At 32.0% G+C, this 21,224-nt stretch overlaps 3 protein-coding genes and 1 long non-coding RNA gene across 5 annotated transcripts; 1 reads left to right on the top strand and 3 right to left on the bottom strand.

Annotated features, from left to right (window-relative positions):
* Positions 1-836: 836 nt before the first annotated feature.
* LOC130807035 (uncharacterized) lies at positions 837-5,071 on the bottom strand. The gene is made up of 5 exons (XR_009040437.1): positions 4,943-5,071; positions 4,448-4,691; positions 4,262-4,359; positions 2,464-2,598; positions 837-1,436 (listed from the first exon to the last, which is right to left on the bottom strand). It is a non-coding gene; the product is annotated as an uncharacterized LOC130807035 (long non-coding RNA).
* On the top strand, positions 2,565-5,488 carry LOC130807034 (beta-amylase-like). The gene is made up of 7 exons (XM_057672316.1): positions 2,565-2,699; positions 3,110-3,178; positions 3,267-3,665; positions 3,815-3,979; positions 4,121-4,684; positions 4,988-5,227; positions 5,336-5,488. Exons 2-7 carry the CDS (start codon positions 3,131-3,133, stop codon positions 5,486-5,488), a joined length of 1,569 nt encoding a protein of 522 aa, XP_057528299.1. The 5' UTR covers positions 2,565-2,699; positions 3,110-3,130.
* A 4,093-nt stretch (positions 5,489-9,581) lies between these two features.
* Positions 9,582-14,436, bottom strand: LOC130806310 (ABC transporter F family member 1). 2 transcript variants are annotated; one of them, XM_057671330.1, is made up of 6 exons: positions 14,256-14,436; positions 13,939-14,155; positions 12,398-12,471; positions 12,093-12,303; positions 11,784-12,018; positions 9,582-10,959 (listed from the first exon to the last, which is right to left on the bottom strand). In XM_057671330.1, the coding sequence occupies exons 2-6, from the start codon at positions 14,146-14,148 to the stop codon at positions 9,902-9,904; spliced, it is 1,788 nt and encodes a 595-aa protein (XP_057527313.1). In that variant the 5' UTR covers positions 14,149-14,155; positions 14,256-14,436; the 3' UTR covers positions 9,582-9,901. The 2 variants fall into 2 exon arrangements, with proteins under 2 accessions (XP_057527313.1, XP_057527314.1); XM_057671331.1 differs by having other exon boundaries at positions 13,939-14,163; positions 14,256-14,414.
* A 1,118-nt stretch (positions 14,437-15,554) lies between these two features.
* Positions 15,555-19,195, bottom strand: LOC130806619 (heavy metal-associated isoprenylated plant protein 3-like). Its single transcript, XM_057671768.1, has 5 exons — positions 19,028-19,195; positions 18,820-18,943; positions 18,062-18,249; positions 16,464-16,551; positions 15,555-16,037 (listed from the first exon to the last, which is right to left on the bottom strand). The coding sequence occupies exons 1-5, from the start codon at positions 19,034-19,036 to the stop codon at positions 15,709-15,711; spliced, it is 738 nt and encodes a 245-aa protein (XP_057527751.1). The 5' UTR covers positions 19,037-19,195; the 3' UTR covers positions 15,555-15,708.
* Between the last annotated feature and the right edge of the window lie 2,029 nt (positions 19,196-21,224).

Raw genomic sequence — 21,224 nt, 5'->3', positions numbered from 1 at the left:
GAAAACGCTTAATTTTTGTAATTAAGTTTATCCGAAGCTTAATTTTTTATTTTTTTTAATAAAAATTACTTATTTGTTTCACATTTTCATTTATTGATTCATGTGATGGATATTTTTGGAGATTAAGATTTTGGTATTATAAATGAATACTACTTGTAGTCTTTAATAGTTGTTATAGTTATTGTAGTATCAAATCAGATTAGACCGGACCGTTTAAATCACCAGACCGGACCAGATCAAACTGTTTTACAACAGTCCGATCTGATCTGGTCTACAGTTTTTTATTTTTATATTTTCATCCAAATTAATACATGTGTTTATGCAAATATTTTACACCTACAATTAATAAATATAATAATTTGTAATTAGTTGATAACATCAACATCATTCAAGTATATATTGCTGTATAAAAATAACTACTTCTTAAAATATCTAGGTAACAACTTAATTTTTTAAATACAAAATTATGATTTTTGACCATAGTACGATTTGTAATCCGGTCTGGTCTGAAAAATAAAAAAATCGACCAGACCGTAAACCATAATTTAATTTGAAAAAAAACCTTCCGATTTGGTCTGGGTTGATTTACGGTTTAGACCAAAGTTTGTTCGGCCCTAATTGAAGCTATCTTTTTTCTCATATTAACAACCTCATTTGTTACTAATTGATGAGACATTTGCTCTTTAAAATCCATTTTATTTTCCATCAAATGAGTAATTGGTCTTACTTCTGAATGCAACCTTTGTTGTAAAATACTCATCGGTTCTAATGAAATTGTCATATTTGTCTTACAAAAACTTACATGTAAAATGAAAATGCAGCAATCTGATAGCTTATAAGAAAAACTCAATATTCTACTTAAAATTACACTTAAAATCAATATACAACAACAACGATACACACTCGACACACATTAAATTTGATGACTATCTTCAAGATCGTAGTCTGCTTATTTATCGACTACCTTCTTCCCTACCTTTTTATTCATAAGTCTATTATTTTAATCAAAGATGAAGAATACTTCCTCTGTTTCATAATACTTGCTATAATTTTTTTTCATCTGTTTTACAATACTTATCACATTATTACTAAATATGTCATAAAGTAACTTAAATGTTATCTTATTTTTGCCTACTTTGTACCTCATTAACTCTTACATTTTTGTCATTATTTAAGGACAACAATGACATTTTACTACCAACTAATTATTTTAATACACGTGTGTCGAAATGGTGCAAGCATTATGAAACGGAGATAGTATAAAACCCAACCCTATGGAATATTTTATATAATAACTGTTTGTGTATGGGAAGGCATCCAATAACAGTTTCTAAGTTCTGATAGCAGCAGTTTCTGTTACTTCAACGGAAAAAAGGCGGCAGAGGCATATACACTTCGTCTGCAGCTGACATCAATTTGCGGCAGGACTCAACTATCTGCAAGGCTAATGCATCACACATTAACAGTATACACTACAGTAGAAGCTTTCTGCACACAGTAATTAGTAATATAGCATTTTTGATCATTTAAACTAGGATATTATTGTTAACCTTGTAATTTAAATTAAAGAACTGTGATCAAGTCATCATATACATTCATCAGTATTGTAGCAAACCGTAAAAAATGATGCATCGTAATCATCAACCTTGAGCATTTGGAACCAACAAAAAATCTAGGCCCTGATATTGATCGCCTCTCAAATAAATAAATGCTTCAACATTTCTCAAGCAGTTGCGACTTTGATATGAGTCGTTTTCCTTTCACAGCAGAGGTTCAATACATCAGTTATATATTAATTCAGCTAGTCTCTTGAGAGACCGTTTCTTTGAGAGATGTATCCCAAGCCCAATTCATTAAAGATTAATGTCTACTTACCATATTCTTAATGCCTACTTACACTATCCTAATGCTTACTTACCATATCCTTAATGCCTACTTTTAATATCTTAAATGTCTACTTATATCATTCTTAATGCCTACTTACAATATTTCAAAAAATATATAGTGGGCCGGTCCAATTAGAGAGAGACCGTCTCTCACAAGAATTTGTGATATTAATTTACCTTGATAACAGTCATGGTTTCTGCCAATAGTTACACTTAGCTATTGCTCACCAAAGCTTATATTAAAACTTTATTTGATATTACTATATGGATTGATAAAGATCATTCAAAGAGCTACAAATTTCCGATTTTCATTGAATATAAATTCCATTCACCACATGAAGGATAGTTGATTTCATTACATGATTAAGTAACATTTCATTAGTTCTGGGAACATTTACAATGAGATTGACATTTATGGCTCTGACAGAAAACCAAAACTCGAGTCCAACGTAACATTGAAAATCATCACTTGGAAGTTGGAATTAAAACAAATCATATCATATATCATATAAAATAAAAAATTGCTTCATGACAAAGCCACATAATTATTTCCATAAAAGATTGACATTAGTTTTACCTAGGATTGATAATTGATAAGCTTTAATGCGGTTGATTTAGAGATCATAAAAGCAGTTGATGACTACATAAAGGTACTGGAGGCCATACAGCTGATGCTTGAATCCAGTGGAGAAGTAACAGCAGGCGGCTCTTTCTGTAACAGAATTAGAAACATTAAGTATAAATAGGATCACGGGAAAGCAAGCAAGAAACACAAGAAGCAAACAACTTTTGAGAGATAAATCACATTGTTCTGTAAGATATTATATTTTCCCTACTCTTTAAAATTTATGTGTTAAATTTGTTTTCGAAGCTATATCAATGTGGGTATTATGTTATCTAGGAGTACATCATAAGATTTAACACTTATAATAGCTTTGTGTTTACTAAATCTGATAGCTTTCTTTCTTTTCTGCACATAAATGCTCACAAAGATACTTAGTTGTGTTATAGTAAGTCGACATTTTACATGTTCAAACAGTTGATTATTTACTCATCACCTTCTAAAGTTTACCTAGCTACAAAATAATTTGGAACCAAGTAATTAGCTTAGGCATGATGCTTTAGTGAGCAGGTAAAAGTTTTGAGAGGCAAAATTTTCCAAACCCATTCACAGACAGCTTGCTATCGCCATCTGTATCTAACAGTCCTCAATGATAATGCAGGTTCCAGCTTAAGACATCAACATGGCAAAAATGATCCTGAACTATGTGCCCGTCTACACAATGTTACCAGTATGCATTGACCAATTTGTGTAAACAACATTTACTTAGACACACAACAATAACACGCTAACTAATTTTTTTTTTTTGCTGGAAATAGTTGGGAGTTGTTACAGCTGACAACAACTTTGAGAACCAGGATGACATCAAGAGACAATTATACAAGCTTAGGGAAGCCGAAGTTGATGGAGTCATGGTCGATGTCTGGTGGGGAATAATAGAATCAAAAGGACCTAAGCAATATGATTGGAATGCTTACAAAAGCTTGTTTCAAGTTGTTAAGGATTGTGGCCTGAAAATACAAGCAATAATGTCGTTCCACCAATGTGGAGGGAATGTAGGTGATGGTGTTTACATCCCACTCCCTCAATGGGTACTTCAAGTCGGAGATTCAAACCCTGATATCTTCTATACTAATAGAAGGGGTACCCGAAACAAAGAGTACCTTACGCTTGGTATTGATAATGAACCCATCATTGGAGGCCGAACTCCCATTCAGGTAATTGTCATTCAAAAATCTAATGACTGCTTTACATTACCATATACAAACAAGGTTTTACGGTTCTTTCTCTGTGATTTCACATCACACTTAAGTATACATTGCCAAAAGAAGGGAGGATGACATGTATTTGTTGTTAAACTTGACAGATCTATAGTGATTACATGAAGAGTTTCAGAGAGAATATGTCAGATTTCCTAAACGCTGGTGTCATTGTTGACATTGAAGTAGGCCTTGGGCCAGCAGGAGAAATGCGATATCCTTCTTATCCACAAAATCAAGGATGGAGCTACCCAGGAATAGGGGAGTTTCAGGTGATAAATTGCAGCATACTGTGTTAAAAAAGATCTCTAAACATTCATCTATGGATATTACAATACAAATAAGAACACATATCAAGCAAATTTTATTAGACACTTGACAGTTAACTATTTTTCGATATGTTTATTTTGCAGTGCTATGACAAATATCTGACGGAAGATTTCAAAAAGGCAGCAGTTGATGCTGGCCATCCCGAGTGGAATTTGCCAGATAATGCAGGACAATATAATGACAGACCAGAATCAACAGAATTTTTTAGAAACAATGGAGCATACCTCAGTGATCATGGAAAATTCTTCTTAACCTGGTATTCGAACAAATTACTGATCCATGGTGACCAGATCCTGGAAGAAGCAACAAAAGCGTTCTGTGGCTGCAAAGTTAAAATAGCAGCTAAAGTAAGTATAGTGATCTATGGGAGCATCAGTGATTGTGGAAGTTTTATTGTGCAGATGACTAACGTTTTCCTTCCCCTCAATAATGAGCAGGTTTCAGGATTACATTGGTGGTACAAGGATAGCAGTCATGCTGCTGAGCTGACTGCTGGATACTACAACTTGAGAGACAGAGATGGGTATCGACCAATAGCAAGGATGCTTTCTCGACACTATGGGGTTTTAGATTTTACATGTCTTGAGATGAGAGACTATGAGCAGCCTGGTTATGCTGATAGTGCTCCACAAGAGCTTGTGCAACAGGTGAGCTCTACAATATCAAATCAACATACAAACTGTTTTTGACAGATATTCTGGCCGTAAAAACTTGCAAACAAGTTGCTGACACAAAAAAGCATGTGAAGAAAACTATACAAGATTAAAGCTTCAAAACCATGTCAATTCCTTTTTGTTGTTACTCAAATGTCTAGGAGAATAACAATAGCAAATCGTAAAGAGAAACCTGTAAACTAAGCTAAAATGTGCTGCACTACTGCTCATTAAAAATGCAGTTTATTTCACCTGAGATTGGCATGTTGCATGTTTAATCACTGAAAATATTTCCAGGTCTTAAGTGGAAGCTGGAGAGAAAATATTGAGGTTGCAGGTGAAAATGCACTACCCAGATATGATCCCAACGCTTACAATCAGATGCTGCTGAATGCTAGGCCAAACGGAGTTAATAGAGATGGTCCACCAAAACTTAAGATGTACGGCTTGACATATCTTCGTTTGTGCAATCAGCTGCTAGATGGGTGGAACTTTAATGTATTCAAGACATTTGTGAAGAAAATGCATGCTGATCAAGTAAGCAAGCAGCTAAAGCATCAAAACATCATATTAAATTATAAAATTAAACTTCCATGGGACATGTGCAAATGGCAATTCATTATTTAACAATTTATTAATATGCAGGAGTATTGTCCAAATCCTGAAAATTATGGAAGGCAAGTCATTCCATTAGAGCAGTCAAAGCCAAAGATTCCACTCGACGTTCTTCTAGAAGCAACCAAACCAATGGAACCACTACCCTTTAACAATGAAACAGATATGAAAGTAATTGTATAAGAAGCTTCTATAATCAAGTGAAGCTCAAGGAAGTTGACATGCAACTGTCAAGCAATAAAATGGTGTTTTCAATTTTCAGTTTTCAGTTTTCAATTTTCAGCAAATAAGCTATAAGGATATTCTGAAGCTTACTGTGGCGTATCCTCACCGGTTGTTCTTGTTTTTGTTGTTTTCGTTGTTGTTGTTGCTGCTATTGCAGCTGTACTTTTCATTCAATAAGGAAAGCTCTGGTGTCCTAACTTTGAAGGATGCTTCAAGAGTTCAGTAATATATACGAACAGATATGCAACTATCAAAATTATGTTCAATTGCACTATAGTTTGAATTCCCATTGTTATCTACACAACTACACTATATAATAGTAGTTGAAACCTTTAGGCTTAACAAATAGCCTGTCTGCATCAACCCACATAATGTAGGCACTTACTCTCTATATTTCCAGGCCTGAGCACACACCTTACCTAAACTAACATTACCATGAATCCTACAGACAAACAGCGGGGAAACCCAAGTCAACTGCTGGTTCCACTGTCATATATTATCAGTTACTTTATGTGCTTCTTCCAAATGTCCTGGTCAGCTAAGAAGATCAACCAAGCAAGCATAATGAGCCTGCACAGGCTGCATATTACACTTGTTCTGCATAACACCCTCCACTGGAATGATGCCTTCAGCCACAATTTGGTCGAAATTGAAATAGCTTCTTTCCTTTCCTATGAAACCCATATGCTGAAAGCATAGTAATCCAAGAAACCAAAGTATTATCTGCTATTTCACCAAAAACACATAGTGAAATGAACAGATAAGTTGCACCATAGCGCAAGAACCGAACCCTTTTCCAACAAAATCAGAGTGGACAGACAAGCCAAAATCAATGGCAGTGACCTTATATAAGCCCCAAGCACAACAATGATTGTTGCCAAGTCCGACAGAACCCACTAATGAAATCGTAAATAACCGCCTCGTAATCGCAATAGAATTGCCTTGCGCTTACAGTACAACTCAACAAGAGAATTAATCAAAAATCTCTTGAAATCAAATATCCTAGTCCTCAAATTATAGTCATGTAAATCTTAGCAAAGCCAGTGATCATAAACACCTCAAAAAAAACCTCTCTAGAGTAACCATTTTTAGCATAGCCAGTGATCAATCTATTCCAAAAGTTTAAATCTCTCTGAGACATTCTATCAAACACTAAACTTGCAATTTCAAATACATGAACAAAAGACAATTACCCCACGTAAAATATTTGACTCAAACCCACAAATCACAATCACAGAGTGGATAATATGACCAAATTTCACAATAGAAGAATGACCAGGACTTAATAACAAATGGGTAAGTATAATTATCATATGAAAAAACAAAAGTTCATCAAATTACGATTTAAATACTACCCTTTATAGATAGACCACTCTTTGTATAGACCCTAATCATGTAATTCCACAAAAATGGAATTCTTAAACAACGACAATAACAATAACAACAATGATGATGCCGTATTCTTGTTTATGAACTCCATTTTGTGAAATTACATGATAAGGTCTATATAAATAGTAGTCTATCTTATAAACAGAATTTGATTTTTAAAAAATCAGGGCTTTTCCGATTTCCTCAAGATTACCGAGCAGAAAAGGTTCGGCCAAAAATGGGGAAAAGATAATGTTGGAGGATTCTTGTGAAACTTATGTACAATTGGTTTTGATTTTGCGAATTAATTTATGTTCACTTGATCTAAATTTATAAACGATATTCCATCTTTAAAAAAAACAACCAAGGAGCACGCAATGAAAATCGAACCAAAAGCATTACTCCAGTCTCCCAAAAGTGATAAATACTCCGACCGACATAAAATTATATTACTTAAAAAACGAGATTTTAATTAAAACTTTTGTATTTGAGCATTTTAAAATTGCAACTGATATATAGAATTATAAGTCATCAATAAGACTTAAAAATTAATCACTTTAAATTTATTGGACAATTTAGAGTATAAAAGTTAAAAGTTTAAGTATACTGATTATACTAAAATCTTAAATAAAAGGTCACACTAGCAAAGTAAGGACAAAATGGTGTTTCATACGTTCAAAGTTGTGCAAAGCAGATAAATAAACGCAAGAAAATAAGACCAAAAGTTGAGTCGACTTTTGGTCTATAAAAGTAAAAGTCAATTCAGCTTTTGTTGTTGGAATCAAAATTTTGAGGCAGCAAGTAAAGTAGACTCAGCTTGAGAGGTTTTAAAGAAAAAGTCAAGTCGGCTTTTTCCTCTGGAAATTACGTTTGTTCTAGAATTTGACTTGATTCTAAGTTGGCCTAAAGGAAAGTTGAGTTGTTTAACGCTGGACTTCAGATCGTGGGTTCTCCTTTAGTTTTTTGGCAGTTAGGGTTACTTTAACCCTAAGTAACTCTCACTAATCAGTCATTAAATAACTTGGGGAAATGGAGATCATGGGTTAATAGAGCGCTTACTCCTACTCCTATATAAGGAGGTCATTTGCACATATTTGAGGCATCGAATTCTGTTGTCATTCTTCTTCCTTGCTCCCAATTTTCATTCTCTACAAGTTCTTAAAGTGAAAGAATCTTGCAAACTCTTATCACCTTATTTATTAAGTGGTTCCATTGATCAATTATAAAGTGCTTATAATTAATTGCAAATTTCTGTTTATTGTTAGATTTATTTCAAGTCATTTATTTATTTCAAATTCTAAAATTTTATAATAGGTTGTTAAGATTTGTAATCTCGTACTCAAGTTTTCCTATAAATAAAAACACATAACAAATCTTATAAGTTACACTCTAAGATTATAATTAGTCACGTAAAATTGTGAGTGAGTATTTAACATTTAAGAGATCACTTTAAAATTATAAGCGATCATTTTAAACTGTAAGTGATCACTTTAAATTATAAGTTATTAGTTTAAGACTATAATTGTATATTGACTCAGTTTAATAAAAATGGTTTCGCCTTAAGACCGTCTTTGAAAATTTGTGTTAAAAATAAAAGGTTTTATACCTTTGTTTATATATACATATATGTATATGTGTATGTATTTATGTGCGTATGTATGTATATATGTAAGTATATATGATCCAAACACAAAACTAGACTACCGATTGATATGTTCATGAGGTATAAGACCTTTTTTAAGAATTTTTGTTACATATATAATCCGTTACCAACTAACTTTAGAGAAACATGATAAAAATGATATAATTAGAATAAAACAAGACTTAATTATAAATGTATATTAGCAGTAATGAAAATTTAATTATTTATTTTTACATGAATACGATTTTATATTTTGATTCTGACAGTTGAATAAGAATATTTTTATTACATTTGATTTTTTTTTCTTGTGTAATTAGCATATTAGCAGTAATGACACATCTATGAAATCTCAAATGGACAATTGAAAACGGGTTCTGAGTTTCATCTATTTTCATAATCTCAACTCAACTATTATATATAATTGTTGGTGTTGTACATAGTTTGATTTGATATTTCAAATACAATCTCCGTATTGTAATTCTAAAAATTAAATACATATATAATAACTATTTTGAAAGCACTTTAAAATTCCAAAGGTATGGAATTTCACGTGAAATAGTTTTTTTTTTAAAAAAGTTGTGTTTTCATAATCAAAAGTAATTATTCAATCGTTTATTTTTTTATTCATATATCTTTTTCTTTGGTGTTTTGAGTTTTTAAGTTGAAATGATGTTTCCTTAAAAAAAAAAAAAGTTAAAACAATGTTTTTTTCATGCCTTTGCATTCAACAGGATAATAAGGTTAGAAAACGTTACAATTGGTCAAAGTCTAACACTAATATAATATTGGTTTTTAGCATATAATTCCTTTAATGATCCGGTTTCAAACCAAAGCAGGAAATAAACGATCTACCCTAAAAATCACAGCATAAGATGTTTTCTCCACTTGTGAATATTGAATCAAATCACTTACAACTAATTATCACTAAGAATGATCTCGTTTATAAATAGACCATAAACAAGTAGAACTAATTATCATTCTTGGCTTGAATTCTTAATTATCACTCTGCTTGTAAATAAGTAGAACTGAAACAAAGTCACGTAGAGAAAAAATAATCTTAATAACGAATCTTAAACATAAGAGTTGACAAATGATCTCGTTTATAAGACAAAATCTCATCAACTAACTACTAAAAATGTTTTATAAGGTATTCGCAAAGGTAAAAAAACAAAGCCAAAAATTACCTAGACTCAAAAACAGTTATGCTCAAAATTTCATGGCTCGAGAATGATAAAAAAAGCCATGACTGTGATGTCGGAACAGAGCTAAACACATTGAAGCACAACTGAGTGTCGAGGCACATAAGTTATAATCATAAATGTTTCATCAAATCTTTTAAGCTGCATCGCTAATCATCGGCTTCAGTCAGATAATCCAGCTTTCCTCTTAAGATGCTCTTTGAAGGCAATAATATCGCCTTCCCAACGGCTGACTGTCTGATTCTCGCATACCCATATCTCATGAGCCACCTGGTTTATAAGCCTGAAATCGTGACTTACAAGAACCATGCCTCCATCCCACTCATTCAAAGCCTCGGCCAATGAATCAATAGTCTCAATATCTAAGTGATTAGTCGGTTCATCGAGCAACAACATATGAGGCTGACGGTAAGCCAGCCAGGCAAAAATAACTCTGCTACGCTGCCCATCAGACAAATTTTTCATGGGCATTACCTGCGCTTTTCCAGATAGCCCGAACTTCCCTATTGCTGCCCTCATTCTCTCTTCTTCATTTCCGGGATATTCTCGCATCATGTATAGGAGAGCCGACATATTCAGGTCAAGCTTCTCTGCAAGATGCTGATGGTACTGGGCAATTTTTAAGTGATTGTGACGCTTCACCATGCCTTCAAGAGGAACTAAATCGCCTGTCATCAGCTTTAGAAGCGTACTTTTCCCAGCACCATTGGGCCCCACCAAAGCAATCCTAGAGTCAAGGTCCACGCCAAAATCAAGGTTTTTGTAAAGAATATTCTCTGGAGTATAGCCAAATGACACTTCCACAAACTGCAAAACTGGAGGGGGAAGCTTCCCGACATCTGTGAAACGGAAAGTTAAAACATGATCTCTAGCAACCTTTTCTGTCAGCCCTCCCCTCTCCATCTTCGCTAGTGTTTTTTCCTTGCTTTGTGCTTGACGAGCCAACTTAGCTGACCCGTGACCAAACCGAGCAATGTACTCCTTCATGTTAGCTATTTGGTCCTGCTCCCATTTGTATTGTTTCATTTGATTTTCCTCATGTTCAGAACGGGTTTGAACATACTGATCATAGTTACCAGTGTAGAACTTCAACTTCTTGCTTTGCATGTGTATAATATTTGTGCACACACCATTCAAGAAATCTTGGGAGTGTGAAACGACGACCAGAATGCGACTAAAGTTCTTCAGATTCTCCTCAAGCCAAACACAAGCTTCAAGGTCTGTCGTCAAGAAAGATCGGTAAGAGAGCAAGTAATCTGTACCTCAAGATTTCAAAAGCTTCTGGCCAAGCATTTATAAAAAGAACTTGCACACTCCATGTGATTCTACTAGTATAATTCTTATCACCCCTTGTCAACAAACTAATTAGAATCAACAAGGGCTCAACATAAAAACTAAACGCCAACAGAAAACAAGGCACAATTTTAACCACAGGTGAAGACCAAAAATTTTCCACCTAGAAATAAAACTTGCCATCTCGTAAGAAATCTGAGTGCAACATACACATAATAGAAACTTTAGAATCAAATGTTCAAATAGTAAGTACTGGAATAATCAAGTAGAATTATGAGTTCATAATATCGTTTTCAATCAAATTATATTTTACATTGAACCGTCCAAAAATCAAGACTCTTAATCAAAAACTTCGTAATATTATATTTTAGAGTACTTCAGCTGATAAACAAAGTATAATTATCATAAATAAAATTCAAAATAAGTGCACAGCTCAGGCCACCAAACCTCGTACACAACCTGGAAAGTTATTAATGAAGCAATGGTCCATGTGCAAGTACACTAATGAGAAAAAAAATAATCCACCCTAATCAATATTTACTCAAGTTGAATAATCAGAAGAGCAATTATCACCAGAAAGATGCCCCCTTCACAACCAATTCACAACGCATTGAGACAAGATTTTAGAAACATTTATTATTATCTAAGGGCAGATGAGATCCTCAGAATATGCAATTGTCGGACAAGATCAAACATAATGTAACACAAGTAGCAACCAGAAAGTGACATGACAATGAAGGGTAAAACATACCAAGGTGATTTGTGGGTTCATCCAGCAGTAAAATAGTGGGATTCATAAACAACGACCGTGCCAATGCAATCCTCATTCTCCAACCTCCAGAAAAATCTTTTGTCTTCTTTTGTTGCATCATCTTGCTAAAACCAAGACCATGCAGAATTTCAGCTGCGCGCTTCTCAGCTGTAGATGCATCGAGAGCTTCCAGACGTTCATATATACGTTCAAGTCTGTCCCCACCTCCATCTTCCTGTAACATACACACAATCATCACACCAGTTTAAAAATTAAAATTATAAGGGGAGATACATGAAGAATACACACCTGAGCTGATAAAATTTCAGCCTCTTCTTCTAGCTTCACCCTTTCCTCATCACAGCTTATTACAGCCTCAAGGGCAGACATGTCAGAAGCCTCAATCTCTCTAGACAAATGATAGATATCCATGTGCTCAGGAATCGGAAGCTCTCGTAATCCTATTGCGGTAAGAAGGGTAGATTTTCCACAACCATTTAAACCCATTAAACCATAACGCCTACAGAAGTAAAGTAAATGGGAAGCTATTTAAAAATAAGCTCTTATAAGATAGTTAAAAAATATAATGGAAACAGCATTGGATAGAAATTAACCTTCCATAGTTCAGCTCCAGTACTGAGTCAACTATCAGATCATGTCCATGGAAAGTAACTGATAAAGACTCTATCTGCAAGGAAAAAGAATTCTGTCACAGGTCGTAACACAAGAAAGACAGGTATATAAACCGGAAGCTGTCACATGCCCAATTCACAAAAGTATACCATCTATAGATCAACTCCGAGATGAGAAATGATCACAAAAGGTGATAATTAGAAATATACACAACTACAAAATACAAATACTTTCAAAGAATCGAACATCATCAGTGGCACAGCTCCCAGCTTACAAACAATTGCTCATCTAGGCACTGATCTAAAGTGACCCAAAGGTAACATGAGTACATAATCAGACGTAAGACTAGCTAACCTCAAATATATAGTGCACAAGTGCATAAAAACATCACAACCACAAAAACAATGCCAAAACCTTAATCCCAAAAGATTGAGGACAACTAAAGACCACGTAAATAGCAACATATTCAGGAAATGAAACCCAGGAGAAAGATTTAATCATAATCCTTTCTTGATAACCTTCACACAGATAACTATGTTGACAATAAACTCCACGGGATCATATTTGGATGTTCATATAATCCATATATGGTACATTTTAGTTTGGATGCAACAAGAATTGCATTAACCTTAGAACCATGTACCGTATACAGATCCTATGTACATGGAATTTTTTCAAAAATTGGAACTTAGAAAAAGAAGACATTGGCATGAAATAGAACTATAGGAGTATGATTGTAAACTATAAAGTCACAATGCTAGAGAAATATTCAACCAAATGATGATGTACAATAAACTGCAATTAGCCTACCATGTTTAGCTAAATACCTATATGGCATTAACAGGCTAACTTTGACAAGCATCACAATTCAGAAGGAACATGAAGAGAAAAAAACACATCTTTTATGTGATCAATTTCCTGATATTGATCAGTATAATCATCCAAGAAACTACATAAAAATAACAAAAACAAATCCTCTTATTCATTTACATCCCTTTTCATTCAATCATATTAAACTTAGCTGAATAAACCATTAAAATCAGTGTCCATACAACCTTACCCTAACTAACATATCACTATATGGCATGTGCAAAATATCTTTGACACGCATCATCATGAACATACATAGAGAAAAACACATTTTTTGTGCAATTAATTTTCCAAATATAACCAGTTTAAACAGGGGGGAAATTCTACGCCGAAGACATGGTTCAAGTCATGTGATGATAAACCCTAATAATATTAAATTGAGGAACAATAACACTGAAGAATGAGTGCTCAGCCCGTCCTAATATCCTGGATCATGGAACCATCGTACACAGAGATTGTGCAACTCTGCAAACTTTCCAAAAACAAACAGCTTCCAAATAATATTATTTGGAAGCCAATTTATAAATCAATCACATGTATGGAGTAATTATACCCCATTTCATCCATGATCCAACAACAAAAAAACATGAACTGATTACCATATAATAAACTAAACTGAGTAAAATTGAATTTGGCATCAATAAAAGCTTACCCTAACATCTCTTGATAAAGGATGAGAACAGAGAACAGAAGCACAAGTGCGATCAGATATCTGAAAATCGGCAACACCATTGGAGATCTTATCAACACTTTGAGCAGTTGTTGCCGCCGCCTTAGATGAAGCGGCAGCCTTTCCTCCTCTTTTTGCTGCTGCGGCAGCCTTCTTCTGAGCAGCCTTCTTCTTGCTAGCGTCCGAAACCATTATCAATCTGAAAAACTAAATCAAAGGATCAAATTGAGAACTCTACAACTATTAAATAAAACCAAAAATTAAGAGAAAAAAAGAAAAAGAGGAAGAGATTGTATAACCTTTAAGGATGCGGAAAATTGAGTAGAAGAAGATCTGTGATGGAATAGGGAAAACGGAGGAAGATGGCAGATTTAGGGTTTCCGACGAATTGGAGGAAAAAATAGAATCTGATGGCGGGGGGAGAAATAAAACTCCCAGGTGTGAGGATTTGATTAGGTTTTGAGGAGGTATATATACATAGTTATATATACCGACTTGTCTCATACTCTCATGTAGATCAATGTAGTCATTTGCTAACCGAGTTTTGCTTGTTCAAAATTTTTAGAAAGTAAGAGCTAGTGTTCATTAATGATAATAAAAAAAATTCAAATTATTTATAGAATAAAATAAAAATAATGGATATAATATATTTTGATAATTCTATGTATAATTTAGTGATAATTGATAAATTATAAATTTAGTATTATATTAGATATAACTACTTTGTATAATTTAAATTTTAAAAAATTTGCTAATTACTATATAAATCAATTATATCTTTCGTTAATGAATTCTCCATAATGTTCATTAAGGAAATTATTTTTATAATAAAACCTTTAATTGTTAAGGCGATTTTTTTTACTAATTTTCTCTAAGTATTATATAATTTGACTAACTTTTTTAGTAGTATTTAAAAGTTTTAAAAAAATGACCTACGTGCTCTCACTCCATGCTAATTTCTTTTTTAAGGTACTGTACTATATAATCATTCTTATTATACTCAGTGTATTTAGCTCATTGAAAAACTATAATCATTGTCTGAGAAGAGAAGAAAAAAGACAACTTATACCATAAACAAAAATGTGGTCAAAAAATGCGTCTTTAATGTATAATCGGACTACATCTTTTGACTTTTATGCGGAACAAATAGTTCATTTTTAGGTCTTTTTAATGGTTATTAGTTTTGCAAATTTTTCTTATGGTTCCCACAACAAACCTCACACAAGAATGAATCATAGTAATCAATAGTTCTTTTTTAGGTCTTTTTGCAACAGTAATCAATTGCCCGGGTTTAAAGGTCGAATGAACATAATTGTAACAGTATTAATGTTAATAAGATAGTATTATTTTTAGTTAACTATCAATAGCAAACACAATCTGTGCTTATGAATTGTCAAACCATTAATTGTAAATATGTAATTAGAATTGTCTAGGAGAGCAATTTTTATAATAGAGTCAGTTATCGTATACGTCTTAGTCAGAGCTTTTGAGTCTAAATGTAACTAATTAAATGAGAGAGAGAGAGAGAGAGAGGAGTAACCATTAGAACTAATATATTCAACTCAAGAAGACATCTAATAGACCAGTACTTAGTGTATACAAACTTCACCTGTGCATCATTAAACCAAAAACAAGCAGTAGATACTGTTACTGATTCTGTTCATTCATTTATTTACAGTTAGTAAATAGTAAATAGTAATTAGTAACCCAAAAAACCCTGTTTCTGAAGTGCATGCCATAGAAGGAGAATGATCACATAATGAAGCAGCCATTTGGGTTGTCATCACTGAATAGCTCAGGAGTGTCAAATATTTTCAGGATCCGACCCGACCCATCACACACACCCACATACCCAGATCCATTAACTAGATATTCCACCTTAACTTCCTTGTTCTTCTCCTGAGTTGGTAGTTTGTTGGTGCTGTTATCAGGTGGTTTCTTCTGTTCTTTCTCCTTCTCAGGAATGATTTCAAGTGGTTTGTGCAATTTCTTGGACAGCTCTTCCACCATTTTCTTCACTTCAAACCTTCCACTCACTTTCATTGTGGATTTCTCTTTATCTTCTTTCACTTCATGCACACCTACATTTTACATAGGGAAAATGAAATTTATGTTAAGGAAAATTCATTTCTAATTTAAATGGCTGTAAAAAATAAAAGAAATATATAAAATCACACTTTTTTTTTCCGGATTTTCATAAGGTATTGCTGAAAATACTTAATATATAACAAAGATTATACATTTCTAAAATAGTAATGTGTGGTGGACTTATATATAATATTTAGACCCATATGCGACAAACTTTACTCACTTATTTTGAATTATGGAGTATTAAAAATTTTAATTCGAAAATAAATATGTGATTAAATAATTCAAACAAAGCTATCAATTGATCATAAATTTTATTATATAATATTGATTATAAATATAATATATAAAATAATCTTAAATGATAAATAGTATAGATAATCGATCAACCGGTACCTATTTTAGAAGGGAGGGAGTACCTGTGTAGGAATGCAATGTTTTGCAGAGTTTCTGATAACAGCCATCACAGTGGTACTCTACCTTCAATAGTACTGATGTTACTGCCAACTTTTCACAAATCAACATAATTAATTAGACCTTCATAATTAATATATAGATAATATATAAAAACTTCTAATCAATCACGTAATTTATAATCACAACAAAAAGAAAAAAAAATAATAATAAAATAAATTAAATTAAAAAAAATAAATTAAATTACAAAGTTCTTAACTTTTCATATTCTACTATATAAGGGTGATTTATTAACTCCACAGATAACCGTTATTTACTAAGACGTATTCATAATGATATATATACATTACTAATAAAAATTAGTAATGTATCTTAGTCGATAATAAACATGATCAATAAAAAGTTTGTATATTTGATGACAGATGTTAGAACATTAAATATCAAATAATATTTTAACTTAATTAACGTCTTCTTATTTTAAATATCAAATAATATTTTAATTTAAATAATGAATAAAAGTTTAAATGGAAATGACGCGTTTTTACATTATTTAATATGCCTCCAAGTATATCCAAGATAATAAAAATCATTTGTCATTAATTAACATTTAAAACTTTCATATCCCATATAAAATAAACGTTAAGGAGAAATAAACACTTATATCTTCCACATTTGTTAATTATATAATTCGATTTTTAATATATCTATAAATATAAATATATTTTATACATTTATAAAATATATACTCCATATGTTAAGATTTTATAAATCAACAAATTGTTAATTGCTATATAACATATTTCCAATGCAATGAAGAATATGGTATATCGAATGTATTATTTACTAGACTAACATTTTTTAATCCTAGATACTCCCTCCGTTCTTTTTTAATCTTTTATATTACTATAACGAGTTTTAAAAGTTCTTCCATTTTAGAATACTTTCTAATTTTAGAAATTTTTAACCTACTTTTACCCCTTAAAATCCCAATTTTCTTTTAATATACCCCTTTTCTTTTATTTATAATTATTTTCTCTCTCATACTTTCAATACAATCATTACTTCACACTACTATTTAATTAAAATAATACCCACTACAACCTCATACTTTTAATACAATCATTACTTCACACTACTATTTAATTAAAATAACACCCACCACAACCCAAAGATTCTATCTTCCTTAATATGTGTGAAAAACCCAAAGTGAAAGATAAAAAAGAACAGAGTAAGTAGTATTTAGTGATAAATTCATTAAATTTTAATACTAACAATTTTCCATGAGAAAAACTTTTCATTTTACAAAACCCAGTTAATAATTTACATTTATCACAATACCCAGATAATAATCACTTATTCAGACTGGCATATTTCAATCCCAGATACTAGTATTAATGTCAATTTTCCATGAGAAAACTTTTACATTTTACAAAACCCAAATAATAACATAAATTTCATCATGATTCATCCCAAATATAGCATTAGAGTAGTTAAAATCTTTATCATTAAATCACCATCAAATACTATTTATTAATGTATAATTATTCCATTTTTAGCGAAAATATAATAACAGTATAAAACCCATCATGAAAATATGGAATACCTCTTTGGGTTTGTTTTCTGTTTGTTTTACATTCTGTTTGGCATCTTTTTTGGGTTGTTGCGGAAGGATTAGTTCGAATTTTTTGGATGTTTTTTCTTGCAATTTGTCTCGTAATTTCTCTGGATCAACATTTTTTAGGCAAATCACTTTAACCTTGTTTTCACCTTCAAACTCAACTCTAACAACACCTGCAAACATTTTTACCATTGAAAAAAAAACCATTAAAACCCATAAGAAGAAGAAAAGGTAAAAGAATAAAACCATATTAAGAACAGAGGACGATGATATATCTATGGAATTTTGAGGAGAAAATGAAAAAAATAATAAAAAAACCACTAAAACCATAAGAACATTGAGGGAAAAATCTCATAAAAAATCCATAAGAATATTCGATCGTAAAAATCTTCGGAACTAGGGGAAGAGTTCGAAAAACATAAACGCATATTAAAAAATAAGAAGAACAGAGGATGAGAATAATCTATGGATTTTGAAGAGAAAATAAGAAAAACCATAAAAAAAAAAATTAAAACCCACAAGAACATTGAAGGTAAAAAAAACCCATAATAAAATTCATAAGAACTGATGATGATGATGATGATAATCTTCAGAAATTCGGGGGAGATTCGAAAAACAAAATCCATAAGTATTAAAAACAATAAGAACAGAGGATGAAAATGATTTTGGGGGGAATTGAAAAACAAAGAAAAATTATTAGAAATTGAAACACATAAGAATATTGAAGAAAAAAGAGAAAATACCAGGATATTTGAGGATATGCTTTCGGATTCTTCCAGTACATCCCTTACAATGCAAATGAACCGTAAAAACAATGCTGAAAACAGAGCATTCACTGTTATCCGTTTCTGCTCCTTTGTTTTTTCCCTAAAGAAAAGAAAAACTACGAATCAATAACACAGTACTTAGAGATATTTGAAGCTACGACGAGTGAGGAATAGAGAGAGAAACCTTCGCCATGGTTAACAAATTTAAAATTGGTATTGGTGATGATTTTTGAACATGGGGGTATTGCGGGGGTTTTTATAGGGAGAGGATTTTGTAGAGCAGTAGTAGTGTTTGGAGGAATTGTGTATGCACTGGCAAATGCCGATGCCATTAATGGAGGGAAGAAGTTAGAGAGAGAAAGTCGTACAGAGTGCAATTCTCTGATTGGGGGTTTATATGCACTGTGCAGTGCAATTTTGGCGTATTAATTCTGATTTGTCTGCTAACAAATGATTTGCTATGAAGTGGAGTATTAATTAAAGGTGTGATCGGCAAATGTTGGTTAGCTCGAGGCCGAAGCTTTTGGGTGAAATTATTTGTTAGTTTCATCATTTTAATCTATTGATATTGATAATAAACTACATGTTTAAGTCAATTATTGTTTAGGAGATATTTTGTAAAAATTATTTGCTTGTTGTTTGCTGTTTATCGGAGAATAAAAACGTTTTTTTACACGAGAGTCGGTTGTTTGCTGTTTATCAGAGAAAAAAAAACGTTCTTTTACACTGGAGTCGATTGGCTAGAAGTGTGAATACGCACATGCGCCGAATATTCCACAATAAATGAGGGTTGATTGAAATTCGAACTCATAATCTCTTGTCACGCTGTCTTCTGATACCATGTCAAAAATCAATTCAACCAAAATCTTAAGCTGATGGTTGAGGATCGAAGATATATTATATTCTCTAACGGTTTTTAGTTAATTTAAATCTTTTTTCACTTATAAAACAATTTCTTTTGCAAATACTCCCTAATTTAAACAATTTTAAATTTTGATACCTCCTCATATTCTCCTTATGTGTCCCATTTACTTTTGGGAGACTATTCATCTATCACTCTTAAATTGTATTTTATTATTAATCTATAACTTAAAATATAGTGGTGTGGGATTTATTAGATTCCTTTGTAAAGTTTATTAGATATATTATGTATTAAATAACTGCATTGGACATGCTACATAAAGTAAACGAGACACTTAAGATGAATAGGGGGAATATTAAACTCGTCTCAACATGTGTCAAACTTTTGATAACGATATCTAACGAGTAAAAGGGGCGAAGCTACATGGGGGCCGGGGGAGGCCCCCTCCCCCTTGCCGAAAATCCGATTCTTTGTATTTTTAGTTTTGACCCCCTTATTAATATGTAATTTATAATTTAAAGAGTGTAAAAATATAAAAAAAATCATTATAGCTCAATGGTTGAAGTAAAACATTTGTAACATAAGGTTAAATGAACAAATCCTAATTCAATCAATTTTTTTAACAAACTAACAAAGTTATATTGTAATGTCATTACACTATATCTTTCGTAATATTACATTCATCGTTTTTCGTGCGTGTTTATATTTTTACTATTTTAATTTTAATAGTATATTTTTGGAAACTTAATAAGCGAATAATGGAGTCAAAAACTCTTGGTTTTTCAAATGGGATAGAAACTTCAACTCTATTTGTTGAATATAATTTTTACTATGATCTAAATTCTTTTAAGTCTATATAATTTTAAAATTTTCATGATTTAACTAGTTTTTATAAAGTAAATAATAAGGATGGAGCAAAGATTATAGATGCTCTATTTATTTTTACGATGTCTTTTAAAGTGCTACCCTTTATTATATTAAAAGATAAAAAAATTTCACTTCAAGAAAAATAATTCAAGAAAATTTATATTGTAACACTATATTATTTCAAATATAAAAAAAAGTTTAAAAACAAATTACTTAAAAAGTGTTCTCGAATTCGGATCTGAATAACATCATTCAATATTTGATGCCTCTTATTTCTCGGCGCCCTAGGCGGTCGGCTACTTCGAATAGCCTAATAACCAACGCTGATAAATAATTTCTAGTATATTGACTATTTAGCCCCTCCTAATTTAAAATCATGGCTTCGTTCCTAATAAACTCGTACATTTGACTATTTATCAATGTAATAGTTTAAAGCGTTGTTAGTAATTTAATATGGTTAAAGTTATTTTATTTCTAAAAATACGGAGTGACATTTTAATATGGTTAAAGTTATTTTATTTCTAAAAATGATTGCATAATTTCATTTTAAAATTTGGTGGCAAGAGGAAAAAAAAAAGATAGATGCCATCACTATTAAAGGTTGCCCTGTTAAAAACGCTTCTTGTTTAGGGTTAGTCTGATGATTTGAAAA

The sequence above is a fragment of the Amaranthus tricolor genome, chromosome 2 (assembly GCF_026212465.1).
Source record: "Amaranthus tricolor cultivar Red isolate AtriRed21 chromosome 2, ASM2621246v1, whole genome shotgun sequence".
NCBI classification, from domain to species: domain Eukaryota; kingdom Viridiplantae; phylum Streptophyta; class Magnoliopsida; order Caryophyllales; family Amaranthaceae; genus Amaranthus; species Amaranthus tricolor.
The sequence above is the reverse complement of the archived record's forward strand: the minus strand, read 5'-3'. Positions and strand labels throughout refer to the sequence as shown.

Bases quoted from the DNA above. Each gene is read 5' to 3' on its own strand.
- LOC130807034 (XM_057672316.1), top strand. From the start codon at position 3,131: ATGGCAAAAATGATCCTGAACTATGTGCCCGTCTACACAATGTTACCA. The intron at 3,980-4,120 runs GTGATAAATTGC...TTTATTTTGCAG, and splicing joins CAGGAATAGGGGAGTTTCAG to TGCTATGACAAATATCTGAC. The intron at 5,228-5,335 runs GTAAGCAAGCAG...ATTAATATGCAG, and splicing joins AGAAAATGCATGCTGATCAA to GAGTATTGTCCAAATCCTGA.
- LOC130806310 (XM_057671330.1), bottom strand. From the start codon at position 14,148: ATGGTTTCGGACGCTAGCAAGAAGAAGGCTGCTCAGAAGAAGGCTGCC. The intron at 12,304-12,397 runs GTTAATTTCTAT...TTACTTCTGTAG, and splicing joins CTGGAGCTGAACTATGGAAG to GCGTTATGGTTTAATGGGTT. The intron at 10,960-11,783 runs GTATGTTTTACC...TCTTGACGACAG, and splicing joins TGAACCCACAAATCACCTTG to ACCTTGAAGCTTGTGTTTGG.
- LOC130806619 (XM_057671768.1), bottom strand. The intron at 18,250-18,819 runs GTATTTTCTCTT...AAATGTTTGCAG, and splicing joins GCATATCCTCAAATATCCTG to GTGTTGTTAGAGTTGAGTTT. The intron at 16,552-18,061 runs GTATTCCATATT...ATTTGTGAAAAG, and splicing joins CAGAAAACAAACCCAAAGAG to TTGGCAGTAACATCAGTACT.